The 21251-nt window shown below is 57.3% G+C and overlaps 1 protein-coding gene and 1 long non-coding RNA gene across 3 annotated transcripts; both read left to right on the forward strand.

The window, feature by feature from the left end:
• The first annotated feature begins 378 nt into the window (after positions 1 to 378).
• Positions 379 to 7659, forward strand: LOC118531159 (uncharacterized). The gene is made up of 3 exons (XR_013441553.1): positions 379 to 684; positions 1511 to 1628; positions 6264 to 7659. It is a non-coding gene; the product is annotated as an uncharacterized LOC118531159 (long non-coding RNA).
• Positions 7660 to 19479: 11820 nt separating this feature from the next.
• Positions 19480 to 20973, forward strand: LOC144379307 (pancreatic progenitor cell differentiation and proliferation factor-like). Of its 2 annotated transcripts, none has more exons than XM_078057383.1 (5): positions 19480 to 19643; positions 19960 to 20110; positions 20263 to 20340; positions 20437 to 20533; positions 20612 to 20973. In XM_078057383.1, exons 2-5 carry the CDS (start codon positions 20056 to 20058, stop codon positions 20724 to 20726), a joined length of 345 nt encoding a protein of 114 aa, XP_077913509.1. In that variant the 5' UTR covers positions 19480 to 19643; positions 19960 to 20055; the 3' UTR covers positions 20727 to 20973. The 2 variants fall into 2 exon arrangements, with proteins under 2 accessions (XP_077913509.1, XP_077913508.1); XM_078057382.1 differs by having other exon boundaries at positions 20030 to 20110.
• Positions 20974 to 21251: the final 278 nt, after the last annotated feature.

Raw genomic sequence — 21251 nt, forward strand, 5'->3', positions numbered from 1 at the left:
CCCTGGTCGCCCGCGGGGACCGACCCCTGGTGCCGGGTCCGGGCGCGTGGGATGGCTGGCCGAACGAAGCCCGGAGCGAGCAGCGCAGCCTCGCCAGGCGTCAGCCTGGCCCCTCTCTGCCCCAGGTCCGGTCCCCGGAGAGAAAACCCTCTGCGGAAGGCTGGGGGCGGAGGCGGAGCCCCGGAGGCCGAGCGTCCTTACCCAGAGCCGAGGTCTCAGCCAGAGGGACTGGCGGCGCCGGCGCCCGCGGTTTTATCTCTCCAGGAGGGGGTCCACCTATTGACGGAGCGGGCGCAATGCACTGCGCCCCTGCAGTACGGCAATGCGGTACCGGCGGGCGGGGGGGCGGGGGGGCGGGGCGGGCGGGGCCGCGGCGGGGACGCGAGGGATGCAGGGATACGGGGACCCGCGGACGCGCGCGGGCGCGACAGGGACGCGAGAGGAAGATGCGGCGAGGGATCGAGCTGCAAAGGCGCGGACTCCAGACGCACCCGCACCCGGAGGGACTGCAAGCAGGGAGACCACAGACGGCCTGAGGCGCGGGGAGCACGGGGCAGGGGGAGGGAGACGGAAAGGAGGGAGGGGCAGAGATGGAGAGCGGCAACGGGAGAGAAACAGCAAGAGATGGAGGACGGATGAAGCAGAGGCCAAGTCGCCAGGCTCAGGCACTGCTGGAGAGAAGAGGTGGAAAGGCACTCCAAACATAAAAGGAGGTCTTTGGGGATGGGGCCAGCCCCAGGGACAGGAAAGGGCAGGGCAGGCCTCAACCAGGAGGGGCAGGGGCTGAGGCTAGGGTCTGGGCCATGCCCTGGCCCGCTTCTCCCAAGGGCCAGACCCGGCCCTGCATGTGGTTGGTTCCTAATGAACAAATGAACCTGTTCTGTCTCCCCAGCGTGGCCCAGGACCTGCAGGTCCTTCTTCCTTTGGGACCCTGAAATCGGCTTGCATTCAGGCCCCCTGTCCCCGTGTGTCTGCCACATGGGCTCACCCTGGCATGCCCCCAACTAGGCCCCATGGTATGGCCTGAAAACCGTGTCTCCAGGGTCCCCTCAGCTTGGCCAAGTGGCCTGAGGCTCTTTAGCAGATCCACCTCAACCACCCGCCCTCTGAGGCTCCTGGAAAGGACTCTTGTCCACCCTGGGCCTCTCTCCATGCAGGGAATATTTCAAGTCTGTTCCCAGGGCCCACTGATACCTTCCCAGGCTGCCCTGGTGGGCATGAGTGGGAAGGGGTTCCCACGAAGCAGAGTTGCCCTCGCTCCTGGCCCCAGTGTGATCAGAGTGCTGAGCCACCGGGGGGCTGGTTCTGTAGAAAGTGGGGGTGGGGGGATCTTGGAGGGTCCTGGGCAGACCAGGGTAATGGCCAACATGGGTTTTAAGGAGAGCAATGGGCAGTCCTGTGTTGTGTGAAAACCAAGTGTACAGGCCTCTTGACCCACTAGCATCTCTCCGCATGGCCACATCTCCCATCAATCAACCACTCCTGTCTGATTCATCTTTGTCATTGCAAGGTCTGGGAGAAGGTCAAGCAAGGTGAGTGGGTGAGAGCAGAGGCCCAGTGTCCAGCACCTTCCACTGGGGCAATGCCTGAGAGAGCCCTCAGAGATGTGACCCCCAGCAGGCCAGCAGGTAAAGGGGCCCAGGGCAGTGGTCATGGGCCAAGCCGGTCTCCCCAGCCCAGGCTCTCCCACTGGGCTGTCATGGGCGGGGCGGGGGGGGGGTGGTCTGCCCCTACAGACAGAGGCACTCCTAACCGTTTTGGGCAGGGAGGGGCTCACAGATGACTCCGGGCACTTCCAAGTGCTGCTGATCCTATCAAACAGGAGCCAGGATTAAAAATAAACTCCTGGCAAGCAATGGAGACCCACCCCACCCCCACCCAGCTGCCCTCTATATTTGATGCGTCCCTCCTGCCTGAAGGTTAGCAGGGATTTGGGAGACACTGGGATCGGATGAAGCTGGGATGGGCCAAACCACTGCAGGAGGCCCAGGTCCCTGGGGACGTCCACCCCAACTTCCCCAGAGAGGCCACCAGCACCCAGGACCCTGGGCTGCCTGCAGACCAGCCCCCAAGCAGGTCTGAGCTGCACCCAGCCGCTCCTGGCTCACCCACTGCTGTCAGCCCCGTGGGAACCAAGTCACCCTGGGGCTAGCCTGTGCCAGAAGGCCATGCTGCCCAGGGCGGTGGCCACTGCTGGTGGAATGCAGCGTCCTCCCTGAAGGTCCAGCGTGCCGGCCCCCAGCAGGGGTCTCAGGTGGTTTCTCCAAAGTGCCTCTGTGTCCCCAGGATGTGCCCCATCCACCCGCAGGTGGGCTGCCTGCAGGGCCCTAGGGGCCTGGCCCCTCGGCCGCCACCACCCAGAGATACTCGAGCTCACTTGGACCTGAGAGTAAATAAGGTATAATGAATGCTGAATAACAACACGCCAACAGTGCTAAAGAAGCCCTAACCACTGCGTAGCCCTGAAAACTAACAAGTACCACCTACTGCATAGTACTTAGTAACTACTGGTCATTGACTAGTGCTGAATACTAAATACTACAGAATCCCAGTCACCAAGCCCTGCGAGTTCACCAAGCGCTGGGCGGGGCTACCAGGCCGCCGAGCACCCATTGACCAAGAGTCCACTGGACACAGACAGGCAAACCACGGCGCCCAAGGTCACAGCCAAGGAGGGCAGAACTTACAGTCAGCTCGGAAGGCCTGAGCCAGGCCCATGTTACTTCTGGACAGAAGCCAAATGGGTCCCACCTGTGCTCCTCCCCTCCCCCTCCCCCTTGCCCTCCTTCTCCCAAATCTGAGCCACCTGTCACAATGGCCCCCATAGCAACGAGGGGTATGGGTGTGTGTGTTGGGGGGGTGGGATGAGCAAAGAAGAGGCCCATCAGCCTGGTGCAGCCTCACAGCCCACCTTCTGGGGAGTAGGGCAGGGGGAAGGGGTACAGGCGGGCCCCCTTAGTCCCCTCCCGATGCCCCCAGGTGCCCCCAGCCATGAGCTGTTTGGGGAGACACAGGCAGCCCCCTCTTTGGCTGGCTGAGGTTTCATGAGCCTGGGGAAAGAAGATCCAGCTAAAATTAACCGTTATCAAGCTGTCAGCCTGGAAATAAACCCTGCTCCTATTGGCTGCCGGTGATGTCACTGCTTGGTTAATAATAACCTGCGAATGCATAACTGACCACCTGTGCATGTGCCTTCCTGTGGGGGCCAAGGCCAGTGGTCACCCTGGTAGCTGCTGCCCAGGCAGTGGCTTGGGGGCAGGGTGGGGGTCAGGGCTGAGAGCACCCTCCAGCCTTGGGGGGTCTCAGAATGACCTCAACTCCTGGCCTGGGGTGCCAGGCTTCCCTCTGACCCCAGGACATCCGTGCTCACCCTCCCCTGTGGGGTCAGTCTCATCTCATCTCCCAGCCTACCTGGGCAGCACGACCCAGGACGGCCTTGGGGACAAGTTCCTCCCGCCCCCAGCTCCCCGCCGGGGAACTGAGCTGCCCGTGAGGCCGCAAATCAAGTGTTCTCCATGGCGAGGAGGCGCTCTTGGCTGTTGAACTTCCCTCAGAAAAGTAAGATCACGGCCCCAAATCAGAGAAGTCCTTGCCCTCCCAACCCCGCCCCCCCCCCCCCCCGCCTCCGGGGGTGGTGGGCGGGGCCGAGCCCTGGCGGCGCGGCCCGGGGGCGGGGCCGGGGCTGGAGAGGGGGCGGCGGGCGCGCCGCTTGCACCCCAGCTAGACCCCAAGGCTAGGCAAGGGCCCCACCAAACGGCCAGCCCAGTGCTGGGTGCCTGGGTCAAGTGGCACGGGGCGCTGGTGACTTCCTAGACAATCCAGGCCCCCACCAGGCCACCCTAGGAAACCCAGGGAGTCTGGGAGGGTATGAGGCCGACCTCAGTGTGCCAGGGAAGCCCAGGGAAGGGGACGGAGCCCCTCAGAGAAGGGAGAGGTCAGCCCGGCCTGCCCTCTCCACCGCCAGCACTTGGGCCACAGGAGCTGTCTGTGGCCCCGTGGGTACCTGCCCAGCGCAGCAGGACCTGCTGCCATGATGACAGAGCGCAGCTCGCTGGAGCAGGTTACTGTCACCTGTGCTTGGGAGGGCAGCGTCCTGCCAACTCCAGGGCTCCACCCCTGCCCAGCGCCCACCTGCTTCCGGGGAAGGGGTCTGGCGGGCTTTGCCCTCTGAGCTCCCGGAGAGTCCCGGGCTCCAGCCTGGCAGCATGAGGAGGGAGTGGCCAGGCCCTCCCATGAGGTCCACTGCAGGCTGCGGGGCCCCTGGAGAGCCCAGGGGAGGGGCCAGCCTCTCTACGGTGGGACAGAGAGACAGAGGGAGAAGCTGGGGAGGGTCTGCAGGCCCACTGCCCTCTCCTCAGGTGGTGGAGGCAGAGGCCACGGTGCTCAGTTCAAGGAGGAGCGTCTCCAGGTGGGACTGCCCTGGGGACCCTGAAGCTCCTTAGCAACTCTGGACCCTATGTTCTCACCTAGTAGATAGAGCATCCCTGCACTGGGCGATTGGGAATAACCTGCCCGCAGAGCAGGAGGCCTCGTGGGTGTCCTAGGGTGACAGCACAGGAGGCTGTAGGTGGCATCCTTCTCCCCATCAGTGGTGGAAGCCCAGAGCCTCCCCTTCCCCGGGAAACACACACTGGCCAGACCGAGGAGGCTGGCCCTTGTCTGGGGAGGAGGCCGGGGGGACTGTCCTTGGGAATATTTAGAGAAAAGTGCACGAATGACCAATGTACCTGACCACCCAGATAAGAAATAAACACCCCCTCATGCCCTCCAAGGTGACCGCTGTCCTGACTTCCTAGACCACAGATCACGTCGTCTGCCTGCAAACTTCATAGGCATGGTCTGTGCAGTTTGGATCCTTGTGTCCGGCTTCTCTCGCAGGCCCCCGGGTTTCAGACATTCCTCCGTGCCGTTCGTCTTCACTGCTCGGTAGCGTTCCATTTCCAAGTTCGAACTGCCACAAAGCCGTCTGTCCCCCTGTGGATGCTCTTGCGCGAGTATACCCCAGGGGCGGAGCTCTGAGCCACTGGGTGTGTGTTCCTCCAGTCATTCGCTTACGGCCTCTAGGCTCAATCCCTGCCCTGTGCTGAGGGACAACGGTGAGCATTTCTACTTTATGGGGAGCAGATGCATTTTGTAGGGCAGGCAATGAAGGATGAACTTATAGCTGAGAGAAAATTGATACCTGGCTTTTTTTTCTTTGACTATAAGGAAATTTTCCTTTCTTTGCACATCCAGTAATTTTTGGCTGAAGTCTGAAGACTCTGGATCCTGTTCTCTTCCTCTGAGGACTCTTGGTTCTTGTTTTAGCAGCCATTCGATCACTGGACCTGTGGGGCTTGTTTTCATGCTTTCATGCTGGTCTGCAGAACACCCCGCAGGTCTTCCAAGCCCCTCAGGTCGGTAAGATTCAACTTTCAATCTTGGTCCCCAGCTCTTCGTGGGGCTCAGCTTTAACGTTTCTTAGATGGTCTTAGACTAGACATTACTGTAGGTTGTAGTCTTTTCTCTCTCTCTCTTTTTTAAGTTTTTATTTATTTAAGTAATCTCTGCACCCAACGTGGGGCTTGAACTCAAGACCCTGGAATCAAGAATCACATGCTGCATGACTGAGCCAGCCAGGTGCCCCTGTAGTCTTTTCTCTTAAAAACATAAATCCAAGTCTCTCCACCCTAGCTGGGTCCAAACCCCAGTGCTGCCCAGCATGGCTTGTCTTAGGGTATTTTGGTTCCGATCTCAGCCAATGATAGACATAAACTAATTGTCCCCCCAGGATCCATGCCCTGGAATAATTTCTTCCCTGTGAGTGCAGAAGGAAGCTGTGGCTTGCATCTAGCCAATGGAATATGACAAAGGTGGTGAGCCCCGACTCCCCTGATTGGCCTCCGTTATTTAAGACTCTATCTTGGCAGATAGACCGGAGCGAGGGACTCTCCTACCAGCCTTGAAGAAGTGAGCTACCAGGATGTGGAAAGGCCAGTAGGGGCCACATGTCAGGAGACTGTGGGCAGCCCCTGAGAGCTGAGAGTGGCCTCCAGCTGTCCGTCAAAAGAAAGTGGGGACCTGGGGCGCCTGGGTGGCTCAGTTGGTTAGGCGGCTGCCTTCGGCTCAGGTCATGATCCTGGAGTCCCTGGATCGAGTCCCGCATCAGGCTCCCTGCTCAGTGGGGAGTCTGCTTCTCCCTCTGACCCTCCCCCCTCTCATGTGCTCTCTCTCTCTCATTCTCTCTCTCTCAAATAAATAAATAAAATCTTAAAAAAAAAAAGTGGGGACCTGAGTCCTACAGCCATGTGACCTTAGAAGAGCCTCAGAAGGACCCCGACAGCCTGACTGAACCCTTTTGAAACCCTGAGCAGAGGCCCCAGGTAAGCCATGCCTGGACTCCCAACCCCAGAGCCAGGTATGTGTAATAAACGCATGTTTTATAAAGTCCCTGAATCTGTGGTAATTTGTTATGCAGCAATAGATACTAGTACGGAGACCACAGAATCCGCCATCTGGGAAGCCTCCAGTGGCCTCCCCCAGCCTGAGCCACAGCCTCGAGCCACAGCCCATGCACTTCCACATGCCGAGCAGCTCCCCACACGTCAGCGGGCTTGCGCACCTGCCTCTCAGCCCACTTGCCTCCGCCCTCTGCCTGGAGCGGTGACCCGCCCGTGGGCCTGCCGTCTGGGTCCACAGCCGCTCGTGGAGGCGGGCTGGCCGGCTACCTGCCACTGCTCTGTGGTCAGAAGCAGAAGCAGAAGTAACACGTGTCCATTTTTTATGCTGAAACAACTTCAGACTTAGAGAAAAGTTGCCAGAGTAGGTGTCCCAAGCGTTGCCTCCGTCCACACCCGCCGATCGTCGATGTCCACGGACCTGTGTAGTCATTCTCTCTCTCTCTCTTTCTCTCCGGGTCTATACATACTCTTTTTTCTGAACCACCTGGGAAGAGGTTGCCTAAGTCACTGCCTTTGTTCCTCAGCAGCCGAGTCTGTATTTCCTACGCACTTCAGTCCTCAGTCCCGGTCCCAGTGGTGCCCCCCCTGCCAGTGGTGCGGCCCGCAGCTCTGTTTTCCCCTCCAGGACCACACGCTGGCTTCACACGCACGTCCCCTTTCATTGGAAGCAGCCCCTCTGCCGTGTGTGTCTTTTGTGACACTGATGTGTTTTAAGAGCTCAGGCCAGGTGTCTTGAAGATGGCCTTCTCTTGGCTTTTCTGATGTTTCTGCACCAAGAAATTCAAGTTTTATTTTTCTGCACAGAATTCCAGCAGAGCAACATGGATTCCTCCCAGCGCATCCGAAGGGAAGCTGCCTGACATCAGTTTGCTCATTTGTGCTGATGTTATCCTGCGTCACCCAGGGAAGGGGGTGGCCACTAGCTTTTTCTATAGTAAACTTATATTTTCCCTTTGTAATTATTAGCTAATTAATGGGGATGTACCTTGGGTTCTATAAATATCCTGTTCCTCTTCAAAATCCCTCTCTCAGCCTAGCACTCACTGATGACTCTTATCAATTTTTACCATGATGGTTCTGCTTTTTAAATTATTTTTTTTAGGGGCGCCTGGGTGGCTCAGTCGGTTACACGTCTCCCTTCGGCTCAGGTCATGATCCCAGGGTCCTGGGTTCGAGCCCCTCATCGGGCTCCTGGTTCAGCAGGGAGCCTGCTTCTCCCTCTCCCCAACCTCCCTGCTCGTGCTGTCAAATAAATAAATAAAATCTTCAAAAATAATAATAATAAATTATTTCTTGGGGCGCCTGGGTGGCTCAGTCATTAAGCGTCTGCCTTCGGCTCAGGTCATGATGCCAGGGTCCTGGGATCAAGCCCCGCATTGGGCTCCCTGCTCCGCGGGAAGCCTGCTTCTCCCTCTCCCACTCCCCCTGCTTGTGTTCCCTCTCTCGCTGTCTCTCTCTCTGTCAAATAAATAAATAAAATCTTTTTAAAAAATTATTTTTTAATTTTTATCTTTTTTAGGGGCGCCTGGGTGGCTCAGTCGTTAAGCGTCTGCTTTCGGCTCAGGTCATGATCTCAGGGTCCTGGGATCGAGTCCCTCATCGGGCTCCCTGCTCCGCGGGAAGCCTGCTTCTCCCTCTCCCACTCCCCCTGCTTGTGTTCCCACTCTCACTGTGTCTCTCTCTATCAAATAAATAAATAAAATCTTTAAAAAAATTTTTTTGTCTCTTTAAATTATTATCCAGAGAACTCCTTGGGAAATATACAGTTATATGAATGTTAGCACATGTCCAGATTCCTATAGCTACATCGACCAGGACACAGAGTGATCCATCCCCCAAAACCCTCCTTCTCGCTCTCCGGCTATACTCAGACCTCTCACAGCTGATCTGTCCTCTGCCAGGCGAGCACTGTCGTGAGACCAACACGGAGACGGAAACGTATGCTACCCGCCTCTGGGCAGGGCTTCCTGCACTCCGCATAACATCTGAGATTCATCTGGGTGGTTGTGTGTCAACCATTCATCCCTTTTTGTCAGTGAATAAGATTCCAGGTGTGGATAGACCTCTGTTTACTTCTCCGCTCCTCCCCTGAATGACATTTGGGTGGTTTCCAGTTTGGGCAGTTAGGAATAAAGCTGCCATCGGCCTTTGTACACAAGTTTTTGTATGAACATGTTTGGGTTTCTCTGGGACAAATGGCAGGAGTGGGGCTCCTGGGTTGTGCGGCAGGTGAATGTTTAACCTTTCCAGAAACTGCCAAGCCCGTCTCCAGACCACGGTCCCGTCCTGCATGCCCACAGCGGGGTGTATGAGCCCCAGGTGCTCCGTATCCTCAGTAGCCCTTGGAACTGCTGGTTGGATGGTCCTTTCAGCTGTTCTTGTGGGCGTGTAATGCCATCTCGTTGAGGGTTTAGCTTGCATTTCTCTGATGGCTGATGACATCGAAGAGCTTCCCATCCGCTGATGGGCATGTCCTCTTTCATGAAGTTCTGTTCAGGTCTTTATCCCTTAAAAAAAAAAAAAAACTTTATCAAGATATCATCTACATACCACAAGTACATCCATTTAAAATGTATAATTCGGTGGCTTTTGGTGTATTTGGAGTCGTGCAACCATCACCATAAACCACTTTTAGGACATTTTCATCACCCCACAAGAAAACTTGTAGCATGTGGTGACCACTCCCATCCCTCCCCTACCTTAAACCAAGCCCACTATGGATTTGCCCGTGCTGGACATTCCATATAGATGGAGTCACGTGACGTGTGGTCATTCACGGCCAGCTCCCTTGCACGTGTTCAAGGCCCTCCCATGCTGCAGTGTGTATCAGCACCTCATTCCCTGTTTTAATTGCCAGATGATACCTCGTTGATTAGTTATACCACATTTTGTTCATCTTTGACCACATGATGGACATTTGGATGCTGCTGTGAACACTCATGTCCGAGTCTGCTTTGTGGACGTCTGTTTTCATTCACCCAGGGTAGGTGTCTAGGAGTAAAACTGCCGGGCGAGCATTCCCAACCTTTCAAGGAACAGCCAGACTGTCTTCAACAGCAGCTGCACCATCTTGCTTCCCGAAGCAACACCGGAGGGTTCTGGTGTCTCCTCATCCTCACCAGTACTGGTTACTGTCAGTCTTTTTTTTTTTTTTAAGATTTACTTATTTATTTGAGGGGAGGGGCAGAGGGAGAAAATCTCAAGCAGACTCCCCGCTGAGTGCGGAGCCCAATGTGGGGCTCGATCCCACAACCCTGAGATCAGGACCTGAGCCAAAACAACATCGGTCGCTTAACCGACTGAGCCACCCAGGCACTCCCGTCTGTCTCTTTGATTACAGTTATTCTATAAGCATAAATGACATCTCATTGTGAGTTTGATTTGCATTTCCCTAAAACCAATGATGTTGGGCACCCTTTCATGCGTTTATTGGCCATATATGTATCTTCTTCAGAGAAATGTCTATTCAGATTCTTAGCCCAATTTTTAATTGGGTTGTATATTCTCAGTGTTGAGTTTTGAGAGTTCTTCATGTATTCTGGATAAAAACTCTTTGTTAGATATTCAATTCGCAAATATTTTCTCCCTGTCTGTGCTTGTCTTTTATTCTCTTAACGGTGTCATTCCACAGAACAAAAATTCTCAATTTTGATGAAATCCAGTGCATCCATATTTTTCTTATATGGATCATGCTGTTCATGCTTTTGTGATTGGCTAACCCCAGGTCACAAAACTTTCCTCCCATATTTTCCTCTAAAGTTGTATAGTTCTACATTTCACATTTTTTTGAGGATTTTATTTATTTTATTTATTTGTTTGAGAGAGAAAGTCAGGGGAGGAGCAGAGGGAGAGGGAGAAGCAGGCTCCCCGCTGACGTGTAATGACGTGATCCCAAGACCCTGGGATCACGACCTGAGCCAAAGGCAGACGCTTAACCAGCTGAGCCACCCAGGTGTCCCTACATTTCACATTTAGATACATTACCCATTTTGAGTTAATTTTTGTGTAAGATATGAGATTTAGGTCAAGTTTTATTATTCTTCCATAAGGATGCCCAATTCTCCCAGCACCACTTATTGAAAAGATGATACTTTCTCTGTTGAATTGCTTTTGCATCTTCTCAAAACACAGCTGGACATGTGCGTGGGAGGGCTGTTTCTGGACACGGTTCTGTCACATTGATTTATGTGCCCATCTCTTTACCAAGACCACTCTGACCTTATTGTTGTAGTTTTATAACAATTGCTAAACACAGTGTGTGGGAAGAACGGTCTCTCCAACAATGGTGGAGGGACTGGGTGGTAACTGGGAAACACATGAGAGAGAGTGAATCTAGACCCCCTACTTCATGCCAAATATGAAAATTAATTCAAAATGGATCAAAGGCCCAATAAAACTCTAGAATTGTTAGAAGAAAACATGGATGTATGTCTCCAAGGCCTTGGATTTGGCAGTGGTTTCATAGATGTGGCACCAAACACATGGGCAGCAAAAGAAAAAATAGGTAAACTGGACTTCATCAAAATTTTAACTTTTGTACAAAAAAGGACACAAGAAAGTGAAAACACAACCTACAGAATGGGAGAAAATATTTACAAATCACATTGGAAAAGGGCCTAGTATCCAGCAAATATAAGGAACTCTCACAATTCAATAACAGAGGCACACAACTCAATTTAAAAATGGGCAAAGGATCTGAATAAACATTTATCCAAAGTAGATCTGCAAACGGTCGATAGGCGCATGAAACGATGTTCAATGTAATTACTCGCTACGTACCTAATAACGGATCAGCAAAATGTAGGAAGCAAAACCGACAGAACTGAAGGGAGAAGCAAACATTTCTACAGCAACAGCTGGAGACATCAGTCCTCCAGCTGCCATAATGAGTGGGACAAGCAGACGAAGGTAAGTAAGGAAACAGAGGACTTCACGCCACAAACCAAGCAGGTCAGAGACGCACACGGAACACGCCACCCAGCGGCACCTGCGGACACCCGGGACGGTCTCCAGCAGAGACCGGATGTCAGGCCACAAATTAAGTCGCAGTGGATTTTAAAAGATATTTCCACGAAGGATCTTGAGCCACAATAGGATGAAGTTAGAAACCAGTAGCAGAGGTAACACTGGGAAATTTTCAAGTTTGTAGAAATTAGACAACATGCTCTTAAAGGGGAAGCCACAGGACTCTCAGAAGACACTTGGAGATGAGAGAAAAGGAAAACAGAACCTACCGGAACTTACGAGATGCAGCAAAAATAGTGCCGAGGAGGTTATTTATGGCGATAAACACAGGTGAAAGCACAAGAAAGGTCTCCTGTCAACATGGTAACGTTCAGACTTAAGAAACTAGAAAGACAAGCACAAGCTAAACCCTAAGCCGGAGGCAGGAAAGGAGATAAAGACGGAGGGAGTGCGAGGGCGCCCTGCCCAGTGAGTGCTCCATCCACAGCCAGACCACTACCACGCGGCCCCACCCACAGGAGGTACTGAGGCCTAAGTCAGGGGGACGAGGGGAAACGGGGTCGGGGGTGTGTTAGTGTTAACGGGGACAGAGTCTCAGTTCCACAGGATGAGCGTGCATGGAGGCAGGTGGCAGGGAGGGCCGCACAACGTTGGGAGCGCATATAATGCCACGGAACCACACGATGAAAAATGGTTGACGTGGTAAATTTTGTTCCGTGTATTTTCCCACAGCAGAAATTTTTATGAAAAAGAGAAAGTACTGAGCCATGGTACAGTGTGGATGAACCTTGACAAGACCAGGCCGAGGGAAAGAGGCCAGACACAGGAGACCACACACTGTCTGATTCCACGGAGACCGAAGGCAGGTTAGTGGTCGCGGGGCGGGGGGTGGGGGGCTGAGGGCGGCTGAGGGGGCGCGAAGAAGAGGAGCGGGGGATGGTGGCGCAACGCTGTGAACGTGCTAAATTATTGGCACGGGAACTTTACCCTCAATGAAAGGACTTGGGTACTGCAATTTCGCCATATTCTTATTTTCCAAAAATGTTTCAGTTATTACAGCTCATTTGTCTTCTCACACTAATTTGGGGATCTGCTCGTCTAGATCTTCAGAAATCTTGCTGGAGTCGTTATCGGCACGCATTAGGTCTAGACATCGATTTGCAGGGAATGGACGTCTTTACTGTGTTGAGTCTCTGTTTACTTAATCTTCTTTGGTCTCTTTCATTAGCATTTTATTTTTGACATACATAAACATTTTGCTAGGCTTATACCTAAGTGTTTCATGGACAGAGGGTATCTATTATAAACGGTATTTCTTGAAATGTCTGTTTCCAGCTGTAAATTGCTAGCATATAGACAGACGACTGACTGACCGTGCATCTTGCTCACCGCGTTTATTCAATCAGCTTTTTTGTGGGCTCCTTGATGACAGACCATCGTGCTGTCTGTGGACAGGGATGGATTTATTTCTCATTGTCAATCCGTATGCCTTTTGTTTCTTTTTCTTGCCTTATTGTCCTAGGACGCCCAGCAGGTGTTGAGTAATTTCAGCAAGAGTGGACATCCCCGCCTTGTCCCCGGTCCTGGAGGAAAGACGTGGTCTTTCTCCATCGTGCACAATGCTGGACGTGCTTGCTGTCAGTTCTCCATCAATGCTCTGTGTTAGATTGAAGACCTTCTTTTCTATTTCTCACTTGCTGAGTCGTTACCATGAATGGATGTTGGGTTTTGCCAGCGCTCCTTCCCCGTCATCTGATGCGAGTACTCACAATCGCTTGTGGGCGCGTTTTTACAACAGCGGCTTTAAAGCCTCTTTGTCAGAACGGCCAGCATCTGGGCTTCTCAGCGCTGTGTTTGCTGCATTGTCTCCACTGTGTTGCGTTTTCCTGGTGCTTTTATGCCCAGTAATTTTGGATTTTATCCTGAAGTTCAGTATTTTTAATGAATGAACTCTTTTCGGTTTGTTGTGTGCCTTGGGTTGAGTTTCAGAGCACTAAAATGGTTGTTTCTGATAGTTCTTTCCAGCTTTATAGTTGCGTTTTGGGGAGAAGGTTTGTTGACCTCCTCACCCCTTCATGCTGGAAATCCGTAATATCTTTTATTACTCAATTCACGCTTTCATCAAATATATTTATTAAATGTCTACTGCATGACGGATTCTTTCCTAGCCATTGGGAACACAAGAGATACAATCTCTATTCCCGTAGATTGTGCTTAACAAACTAGCAAACAAATTAGGTATTTCCAGCAGTGAAGAGCACTATTAATAAAGATCACGTCTAACCTTCACTGAGCACCTGCTGCGTGCTCGGTACTGTCTAAGCATTGACGCGAAGCATCTTAACCTCAAAATAGCACGTGAATCAGGCTCTTTCCATTTCACAGGTAAGACGACAGGAACGGCGGCTGAGTGGCTGCTCCCAGGACATCATCTGGCCACACAAAGTGCCCCCACGTAGTAAGCATTCACCAAATATTAGTCAGGAGCTTTATTTTCTTCTGCAAATGGTGACATCACCCACAGAGGCTCATGCTCGTGCTAGGGAATCCGGCAGTAGCTGCCCTGGGGAAGGAGACTTCTGACCCGAAGGTGGGGGGCAAGGTTGGGCTGCTGTGGTCTCAGTGGGGAGCCTCCTTCTCCAGGAGTAAGCTGAGCCCCGGGAGCCCCAGCCCTGGCCTTGCTTCACCCCAAACACCTGCGGCCACAGTAACAATCCAGGCCCTCCAACAGCAACAGTGCCCGGTCACCAGGGACCACTGTGAGCCCTGCCCCTCCCAGCACAGCTGTTAAGAAGGCACCGTGACCGCTCCCATTCTCCCCAGAAGGGAGCGGAGGCTCCAGGATTCCAGGATGTCACATGGCTGCCGCACTATTGGGAATAGAGCCCCGATCCCAGCGACTCCAGGGCCACCCTGCGGGAGCCTGTGGCCATCAGCCATGTGTCCAGCCACTCGGCCTCCAGCAGAGGTGTCCCACCCACGTGGGTGTGACCAGACTGGTGCAGCATGCACGCGTCTGGCCCACCGGATGATCTTTCTGCCACCATTTTCCCAGTGGCTGGAGGCTCAGGGGCTGCTTCCCGACACAGAACCCAGCCCTGCCCACCCTGAGCCCCTGACAACCCTCCACGCACAGGGGCCACCGTCCCCTCAGAGACAGTGGAAGGGAAGGGCTGACCTGTTGTTACTGCCCAGTCTAAAGGGCAGCGGCCGGCTGGTGAGGTCCCCAGGTGGAGGCTGATTCCCCCCCAGGTGGAGGCCGATTCCCCCCCATGGAGGCCGATTCCCCCCCAGACCTCACAGCAGGTGGAGGCCGATCCCCCCCCATGGAGGCCGATTCCCCCCCAGGCCTCACAGCCGGCAGAGGACTATACCCCCCCAGGTGGAGGCTGATCCCCCCCCCCAGGGCTCACAGCCCCAGAGCCGAGGTCCCCCCTGCGTTGGAGCCACACCTGGGGGCCTCCAGCAGGACGACGGCCCTGACTCTGCTCTCGGTGCTTCGGAGGACACAGACGGGTCCACAGCCCACACGGGGCCATCCCATGAAGTCCACGCACAGGCTGGGGATGGACGCCCCCCTTCCTGGGCCCCTGACGCTCAGGGGAGGGACTGGCATGCCCGACCCTCTTAGCTTAGTCAATGCAGCTTTTATGTTTACACTGTGCAGAAAAAACACCTCCTTTCCGATTTTCTGTTCTTGAAGACGCTGGTGAGGTTGAGGATGTGGTGGATTGTGTCAGGCTGGCCCAGCCGGCTGCAGAGACAGGAGACGCACTCCTCCAGGGAAGGCCTCGCTGCCCGGCTGGGGGTGGTCAGCACCTCACTATCAGCTCCTTCAGGGTTGGACTTGGCCACAGAGCCCCCTTGCCTTGGGACTCCCTCCGCCGGGCAGCTCTGACTCGGTGTGGGGGTCGGGGGGAGGCCCTGCCAGCTGAGCCTGACGTGGGTCACCCCAATGGTGCCTTCTCGCTCTAAGGCTCCCCACTGGCCCCGCCGCCCCCGCCCCCTCACCTCCCCCACAACACGCACCCTGCATCTCAGTCTCCATCCCAGTGTCTGCTCCCGAGACCCTGGCCTGTGACACTTCTACAAGAGGGAACCCCAGAAGGGAGGTGGCCACGGCCAGGTTGAGGCCAAGTGCCCTGCCTGCCCAGGCTGCCAGACATGGCCTACCACAGGGTGACCCTTGGCATGGCTGGCCTGGCCCTCGGCCCTGGGGATGGGCTCGGGGGCTCTGCCCAGTGTCCCACAGCCAGCACGTGTCTGCACCCACCGGGGGGGTGTCCTGTGGCCTGAACAGGTGCAGGAGGGCTGGAGCGCCGCTGGGAACGGAACTGAATCCCATCAAATCGAATTGCAGAGCACGGAGTGGATCATTACCACGCGGTTGTGGGATAGGCTCTCAATCGTGCAACAGGGAGAAAAATCTCAGGAAGTCACAGCTCCCAACTAGAGAGAGGCCCGGCCTGAGAGTTCCTCCAGATCTCTGCTCTGAGCGTCCGAAGCGTCTGCCCATCTGATGGGGGCGGCTCTGCCCGGGATGGGGTTCTGGAGAAGGAGGGCCAGGCCCCTCTCCACTTCTCCCAGAACCCTCTGCCCCCAGGGGCCCAGGCCTACGCCCAGGCTGAGGAGCCCCCAGGAGGCCTGGGCCCTGGATCTGCTGCTATGGCAGAGTTCTCCCGCGGGCCGGCACTATTTGTGAGCCCACGGCAAGGAGGAGCTTTGAGGCCCCCGGGGCAGGCCAGCCCAAGCTGCAGGGCCACGTGGAGGGAGTACCATGCTGGGTGTGCCCAGTCTGGGGAGCCACTGGGACATCTCGCCCACTGCTCCCCCCCAGGAGGCCGGACAGAGCTTCAACCCCCCCACACCTAGAGCCCAGCGTGCCAAGGCTCCAGGGGCCAGGGCTCCGGGTACTGCCATAGCAGCTTCTCAACCTCTGGGGACTGAGCCTGGGGCGGGCGGAGCGTCCACTCACCCACCTCTACACACACAGGCCTTGCACTGCCTGGCATACAGTGGGCTTCCGATGAGCTCCGGATGAACAGATAGATGGGTCTCAGCCAGGAGGCCCGACAGCAAGGCCAGACCAGCCTCCAGCCCCCAGCCTCGTCCCGCAGAATCCCTGGGAGCCCTACACTGGCCCCATCCTTCTGGGCAGCCCCCAAGTCCCAGCTCTCTCTGCTCAGACCCCACAGGATGGGTCTGCCCCAGGGGTCCTGGCTGACCTCCTGCTCCCACTGCTGCTCTCCCCACCCCCAGGGAGTACTCAGGCCCCCAGGGATGACATCAGCCCTCACTGCCCCCCCCAAGCTGTGCCCCTGGTGAATAACCACCATGCCCGGATTCAGAAGAGGCACCTCACTGCCTCCAAGACTGTGGCCTGGCCCCAAGCCCTAAACCCACTTCCTGGCCCTGTGAGCTGTCCAAGGTCCTGGGCCGGCCCCTCCAGCTGGCCTCTCAAGCTTCGGGCCCTGAAACCACAGTCCTGTTGGAGGCGTGAGTGAGACACACCACGACTCAGCCACGGACCACGGGGACAAGGGAGTCTAGGGAAGGGGCAGAGCCCTATGGCTGAGGATCCTTCAGAGAGGGACAAGCCTGGGTCTTACCAGAATGTGCCTCCCTCCTGGTATCAGCTGCACTGACCAATCTGCCTGCTCAGTGACCCTCGGGGGCTACCTTCCCAGTCTCAGGTCCTACCACTGCCCCTCCCCATCCCAGGCTCTACGAGCTTCCCTGCTGGTCCCTCCCCCCATCGCCACCTTCCTCAGACCCCGCTGTCTTACCTCACCAAGTGGGGTCCCCCTGCCCTCTGGACTGGCCCTTCCACTGCAAGGAGCTCCGGTCTGCCTGGCTGAGCCATTTGCTCTTAGTACATACTCAACAGATCCACGTACTGAGCACCAGAACAGTGCAAGGTCTGAGTTAGGGCCCGAGAACCCCCTTCCCACAATTCACTCAGACACCCCTCCCCAGCATCCCTGCCTGGCTCTCTGTGTCCTTACTGGGCAGTGAAGGCAGGTGCTGTTGGCCTCAGTTTCCCCCACAGCACCCAGCATACAGCTGGCACTCAGCCTCCCCAGCCAGCTTTGGGAACCAAAACGCCAAACCCAATCACGCTCTAAGCCCACCGGGAGCTGCCCCTAGCTCGGGATGGGGCCCAGAGGCTGCCAGCACACAGTCGTGCTCCTCAGGGGAAGGTGAGTCAGGCAGGGACATGGGCACCCGGCAAGTTAGGTGGGTGCGTGCTGGCCTGCTGGGCAGGGGTGCTCTGCCACGGACTCCAGGCTAGCATGTGGTCAGGGCCTGGCTCCAGGGCTGAGACCAGAGGAGAGAGGCAGCTCCACGGGGCCCCGAGCAGAGCTGATGGCAGCACCCAGCACGGGCCCCAGAGAGCCCGTAACCCAATGGTGTGGCTTCGGTGCATTTGACCCACTACCAGACTCTGGGTTTGGTGAGTGCGAGGGTGAGGCGGGGGGTGGCAAGTGTCCCTCAAGAATTAAACTTGGTTTGCACTGAAGTCACACCTAGCTTATGATCCAGAACTAGCCCCCTGAACAGGGACAGGAAGCCAGCCTGGAGACACTGAGAGTCAATGAGAGGGGAAGGTCACCAGCCGTGAAGCAGGCTTTGGGGACGCAGCAGAATGTGAGTGAGCCGGCAGGTACACACGCCCCTCCTGCGCAGTCATGGTGTCCCCTTCATGTGTGCGATCCTGCTGACCCTGCGTGAGAGCCCCTGGAGCAGGGGACTGGCCCTGGGGGAGGGATGAAGGAGGTGCAGAAGGAGTGAGCATGACCCAGCCTGCAGCTCCCCTGAGGGTGCCCTAGGCCACACTGCTGCCCAAGCCAGGTCATGGTCAGAAAGTCTGACAGCCCTGACCCCCACCCAGCCAAAGGGTCCTGTCCAGGGCCTGCCAGGCCCTCCCCTCCTGAGGCCTTGACTTCCTGTCTGCTAAGTGAGAAGTTGGGCTGAGGCCCAGGAATCCTGGAGGGGTGCTTGAGGGGGTGTGAAGATGGGGAAGGCCCGGCGGAAAGGGTTATGAGATCTTCTGGAAAGGGTTATGAGATCTTCCACGTGGCTTCTCCCTGAAGCCCCCACAGACTTCTCAAGACCCTCCCAATCATCAGGGAAGAGACCACCCAGCCAGGGCCTAGAGAACAAAGAGGGAGGTTGGGGCTTGGGGCCTGTGAGAAGGGGTGAGAGCTGATTTCCACAACACAGAAGGAAGTCGTCCTCCTGACTGGCAAACCAGGGTGTGGCAAGGCCCCAGACTCTTCAGGGGAACATTCTGGGGTTGCCCCAAACAGGGGGCGTCTGTTTCCAGCTGCTGGAGACACCCCAAATAACAGCTCTTGACCTCCACCCGCTCCAATAAGCCTCCCTCTCTGCCCCTGCTGCCTTTCCACTCCCACCCTCTCCTGCAACCTGGGCCTGGCGGGCAGCAGGCTGCAGGGAGGCCGAAGCTGGAGGCTACGGTGTGGGTTCCAGAGCCACCAGAACTGGGTGGGGGACACCTGCTTTGAAGTCCAGAAGGGCTGCAGGGCTCCACGCACACAGTAGCTTCTGGCTACAACCCAGTGCCCACCGCTGCTGCGGGTCCGCAGAGCAGAGGCCCCCGTCTGTCCTGGGTGAGAGTGGGACAGGCTCCATTCCCAGGGGAGGAGGCCAGAGAGAGGGACACTGCAGAGGCTGGACCTACCGGGCCACCGTCCAGGGCCCCCACCGCCTCCAAACGGCTGGAGAGGTGGAGACAGGGTGGACCACCTCGGGTCCCGGAAAGGTGGACAAGCCTTGCTCCGGGACGGGAGAGAGGCTTCCTTCAGGGCAGGGGAGGTGGCGGACAGGCCCTGCTCCAGGACGTAGGAGGGCGAGGCCGCCCCAGATTGGACGACACCGTGGGGCTGGCCTTCCACCAGGGCCGGCCTGCGAGAACCGTCGGGGGCGGGGCCTCGCGGAGGCGGGAGGCGGGGGTGGGGTGGGGGGGGAACGGTCTTGCACAAGCTGGTCTGGGCCGGGCTGGGGCGGGGCCTGGCCCGGGGGGGGGGGGGGGCGGGGGGGCGGGGGGGGCGAGGGGGCGGAATCCAAGCGGGCGCGTCCGCGCGTGCGCACCCCGCGTGCGCTTCGGTCGCGGAGCGGCCTTCGGCGGTCTCTCCTGCAAATGGGCTCCGTGGTCTAGCGTCCCCGTCCCCGCCACCTGTGATCGCGCGCCGAGGCCCTCGAGGGGTCGTCGCCGAGGTGAGGACCCGGGCGGCGCGGGAGTCGAGTCGAGGGGCCCGAGGGGGCTCGCCGCGGCTGGGGGGACCGACCGACTGGCGGACGGAAGGCCGGACGGCCGGGGGCGCGGGGTGGGGGCGGGCCGGGCCGGCGGGTTCCCGGAGCCCCAGGTCCGCGGCCCGGCGCACAAAGCGCCTTTGTTGCGCCCGCGCCGCCGGTTCGGGCCGGTTGGCGCCGCCCGCGACCTGCGAGACCGCCCCGGCCGGCCGGGCCTCCGCCCCCACTCGGTAAATCAACCCGGCGGCCCTGACCCCGGCGTCTGGATGGGGGGGGACAGCCCGAGTGGGGAACGCCCTTCCCGAGCGGCATTGGTGACCGGAGGGGCACCCCGACCCCTGCGTGCGCAGGTCCCCACCAGCCCGCAAGCGACGGCATGGCAGCCATCCCCTCCAGCGGCTCGCTCGTGGCCACCCACGACTATTACCGGCGTGAGTAAGCCCCTCGCCCCTGCCCTGCAGGTCTTCTCTGGGAGGGGGGAGGGCTGCCGAGGACCCGGGGCTCTGCCTAGCCGGCGCTTGGCCCGGTGGACAGGGCAGGCCGCTCGGTGCCCTGCGGAGCTGACCAGGCCTCTCTTCTCCAGGCCGCCTGGGCTCCACTTCCAGTAACAGCTCCTGCGGAAGTGCGGAGTATGCTGGGGAAGCCATCCCTCACCACCCGGGTGAGTGCAGCTCCACCCCCCTTTGGTGCGGGGCACCATCGGGGCATCCCCCCCGGAGCGGGCAGCAGCACCACGACCCCACTTTGTTCCTCTCAGGTCTCCCCAAGGCCGACCCGGGTCACTGGTGGGCAAGCTTCTTCTTCGGGAAGTCCACTCTCCCGTTCATGGCTACAGTGTTGGAGTCCCCAGAACGGTGAGGACACATTCCTGGGGGCCAGCATGGGACATGGGGGCAGGTGGAAGCCGCCTCTGACCACAAGCTCTCCCCCAGCTCGGAATCTCCCCAGGCCTCCCCTGGCACGATCACCTGCGACTTGGCTCTGGAAGCCATGAGGAAGCAGCCTGGTGGCCAGCCTGGCAAAACCAACACAGGGCCGCCATCCTGAGTGGCCACCGCAAGGCTTCAGGAGGCGCTAGGCTCAGCCCCTCCCTCCCCTTCCCTCCCTTCCCCATAGACTAGGCAGGCTGCCGCAAGCAGAAACAATTGGGTTCTTTTATATCAAAATAGCAAAACACCCAAAAGGAAGTTGAGAGGATCCTACTCTTTACTCTCCAAGCCACATGCAAGCCTTCCTCACACCCTGGAACCATGTGCCTTGCACCAAGTGGAAAATAAACTCCAAGCAGCCAGTAGCCCCGATGGTGTACGTGAGCTGTGTGCCCCCCGGGCCTGCATGCCCCCCGGCCTGCGGTCAAAGTCACCAAATCCTTCTCAACCTCATTTCTTGGCGGGGGCGGGGAGTTGACCTTGCCCCTTGGGCCTTCCTGGGGCCCCTCACTGGGGAGCCACCTCTCAGGTCTGGCCCAGGTTCACGCGGGCGGCAACTTCAGCGAGTATGGGGCCTTGGCACCTGAGAAGGTGGGGTGCCTTGCCGTTTCGGGGAGCCTGGGAGAGCAGGCAGTTCTGGAGT

Source organism: Halichoerus grypus, chromosome 10 (genome assembly GCF_964656455.1).
Source record: "Halichoerus grypus chromosome 10, mHalGry1.hap1.1, whole genome shotgun sequence".
Lineage (NCBI taxonomy): Eukaryota > Metazoa > Chordata > Mammalia > Carnivora > Phocidae > Halichoerus > Halichoerus grypus.

What these genes read in the sequence shown, in the direction of transcription:
- LOC144379307 (XM_078057383.1), top strand. Translation starts at nt 20,056, where the DNA reads ATGGCAGCCATCCCCTCCAGCGGCTCGCTCGTGGCCACCCACGACTAT. An exon ending in CACCCACGACTATTACCGGC is followed by an intron (nt 20,111 to 20,262) that starts GTGAGTAAGCCC and finishes TCTCTTCTCCAG; the next exon opens with GCCGCCTGGGCTCCACTTCC. An exon ending in AGCCATCCCTCACCACCCGG is followed by an intron (nt 20,341 to 20,436) that starts GTGAGTGCAGCT and finishes TGTTCCTCTCAG; the next exon opens with GTCTCCCCAAGGCCGACCCG.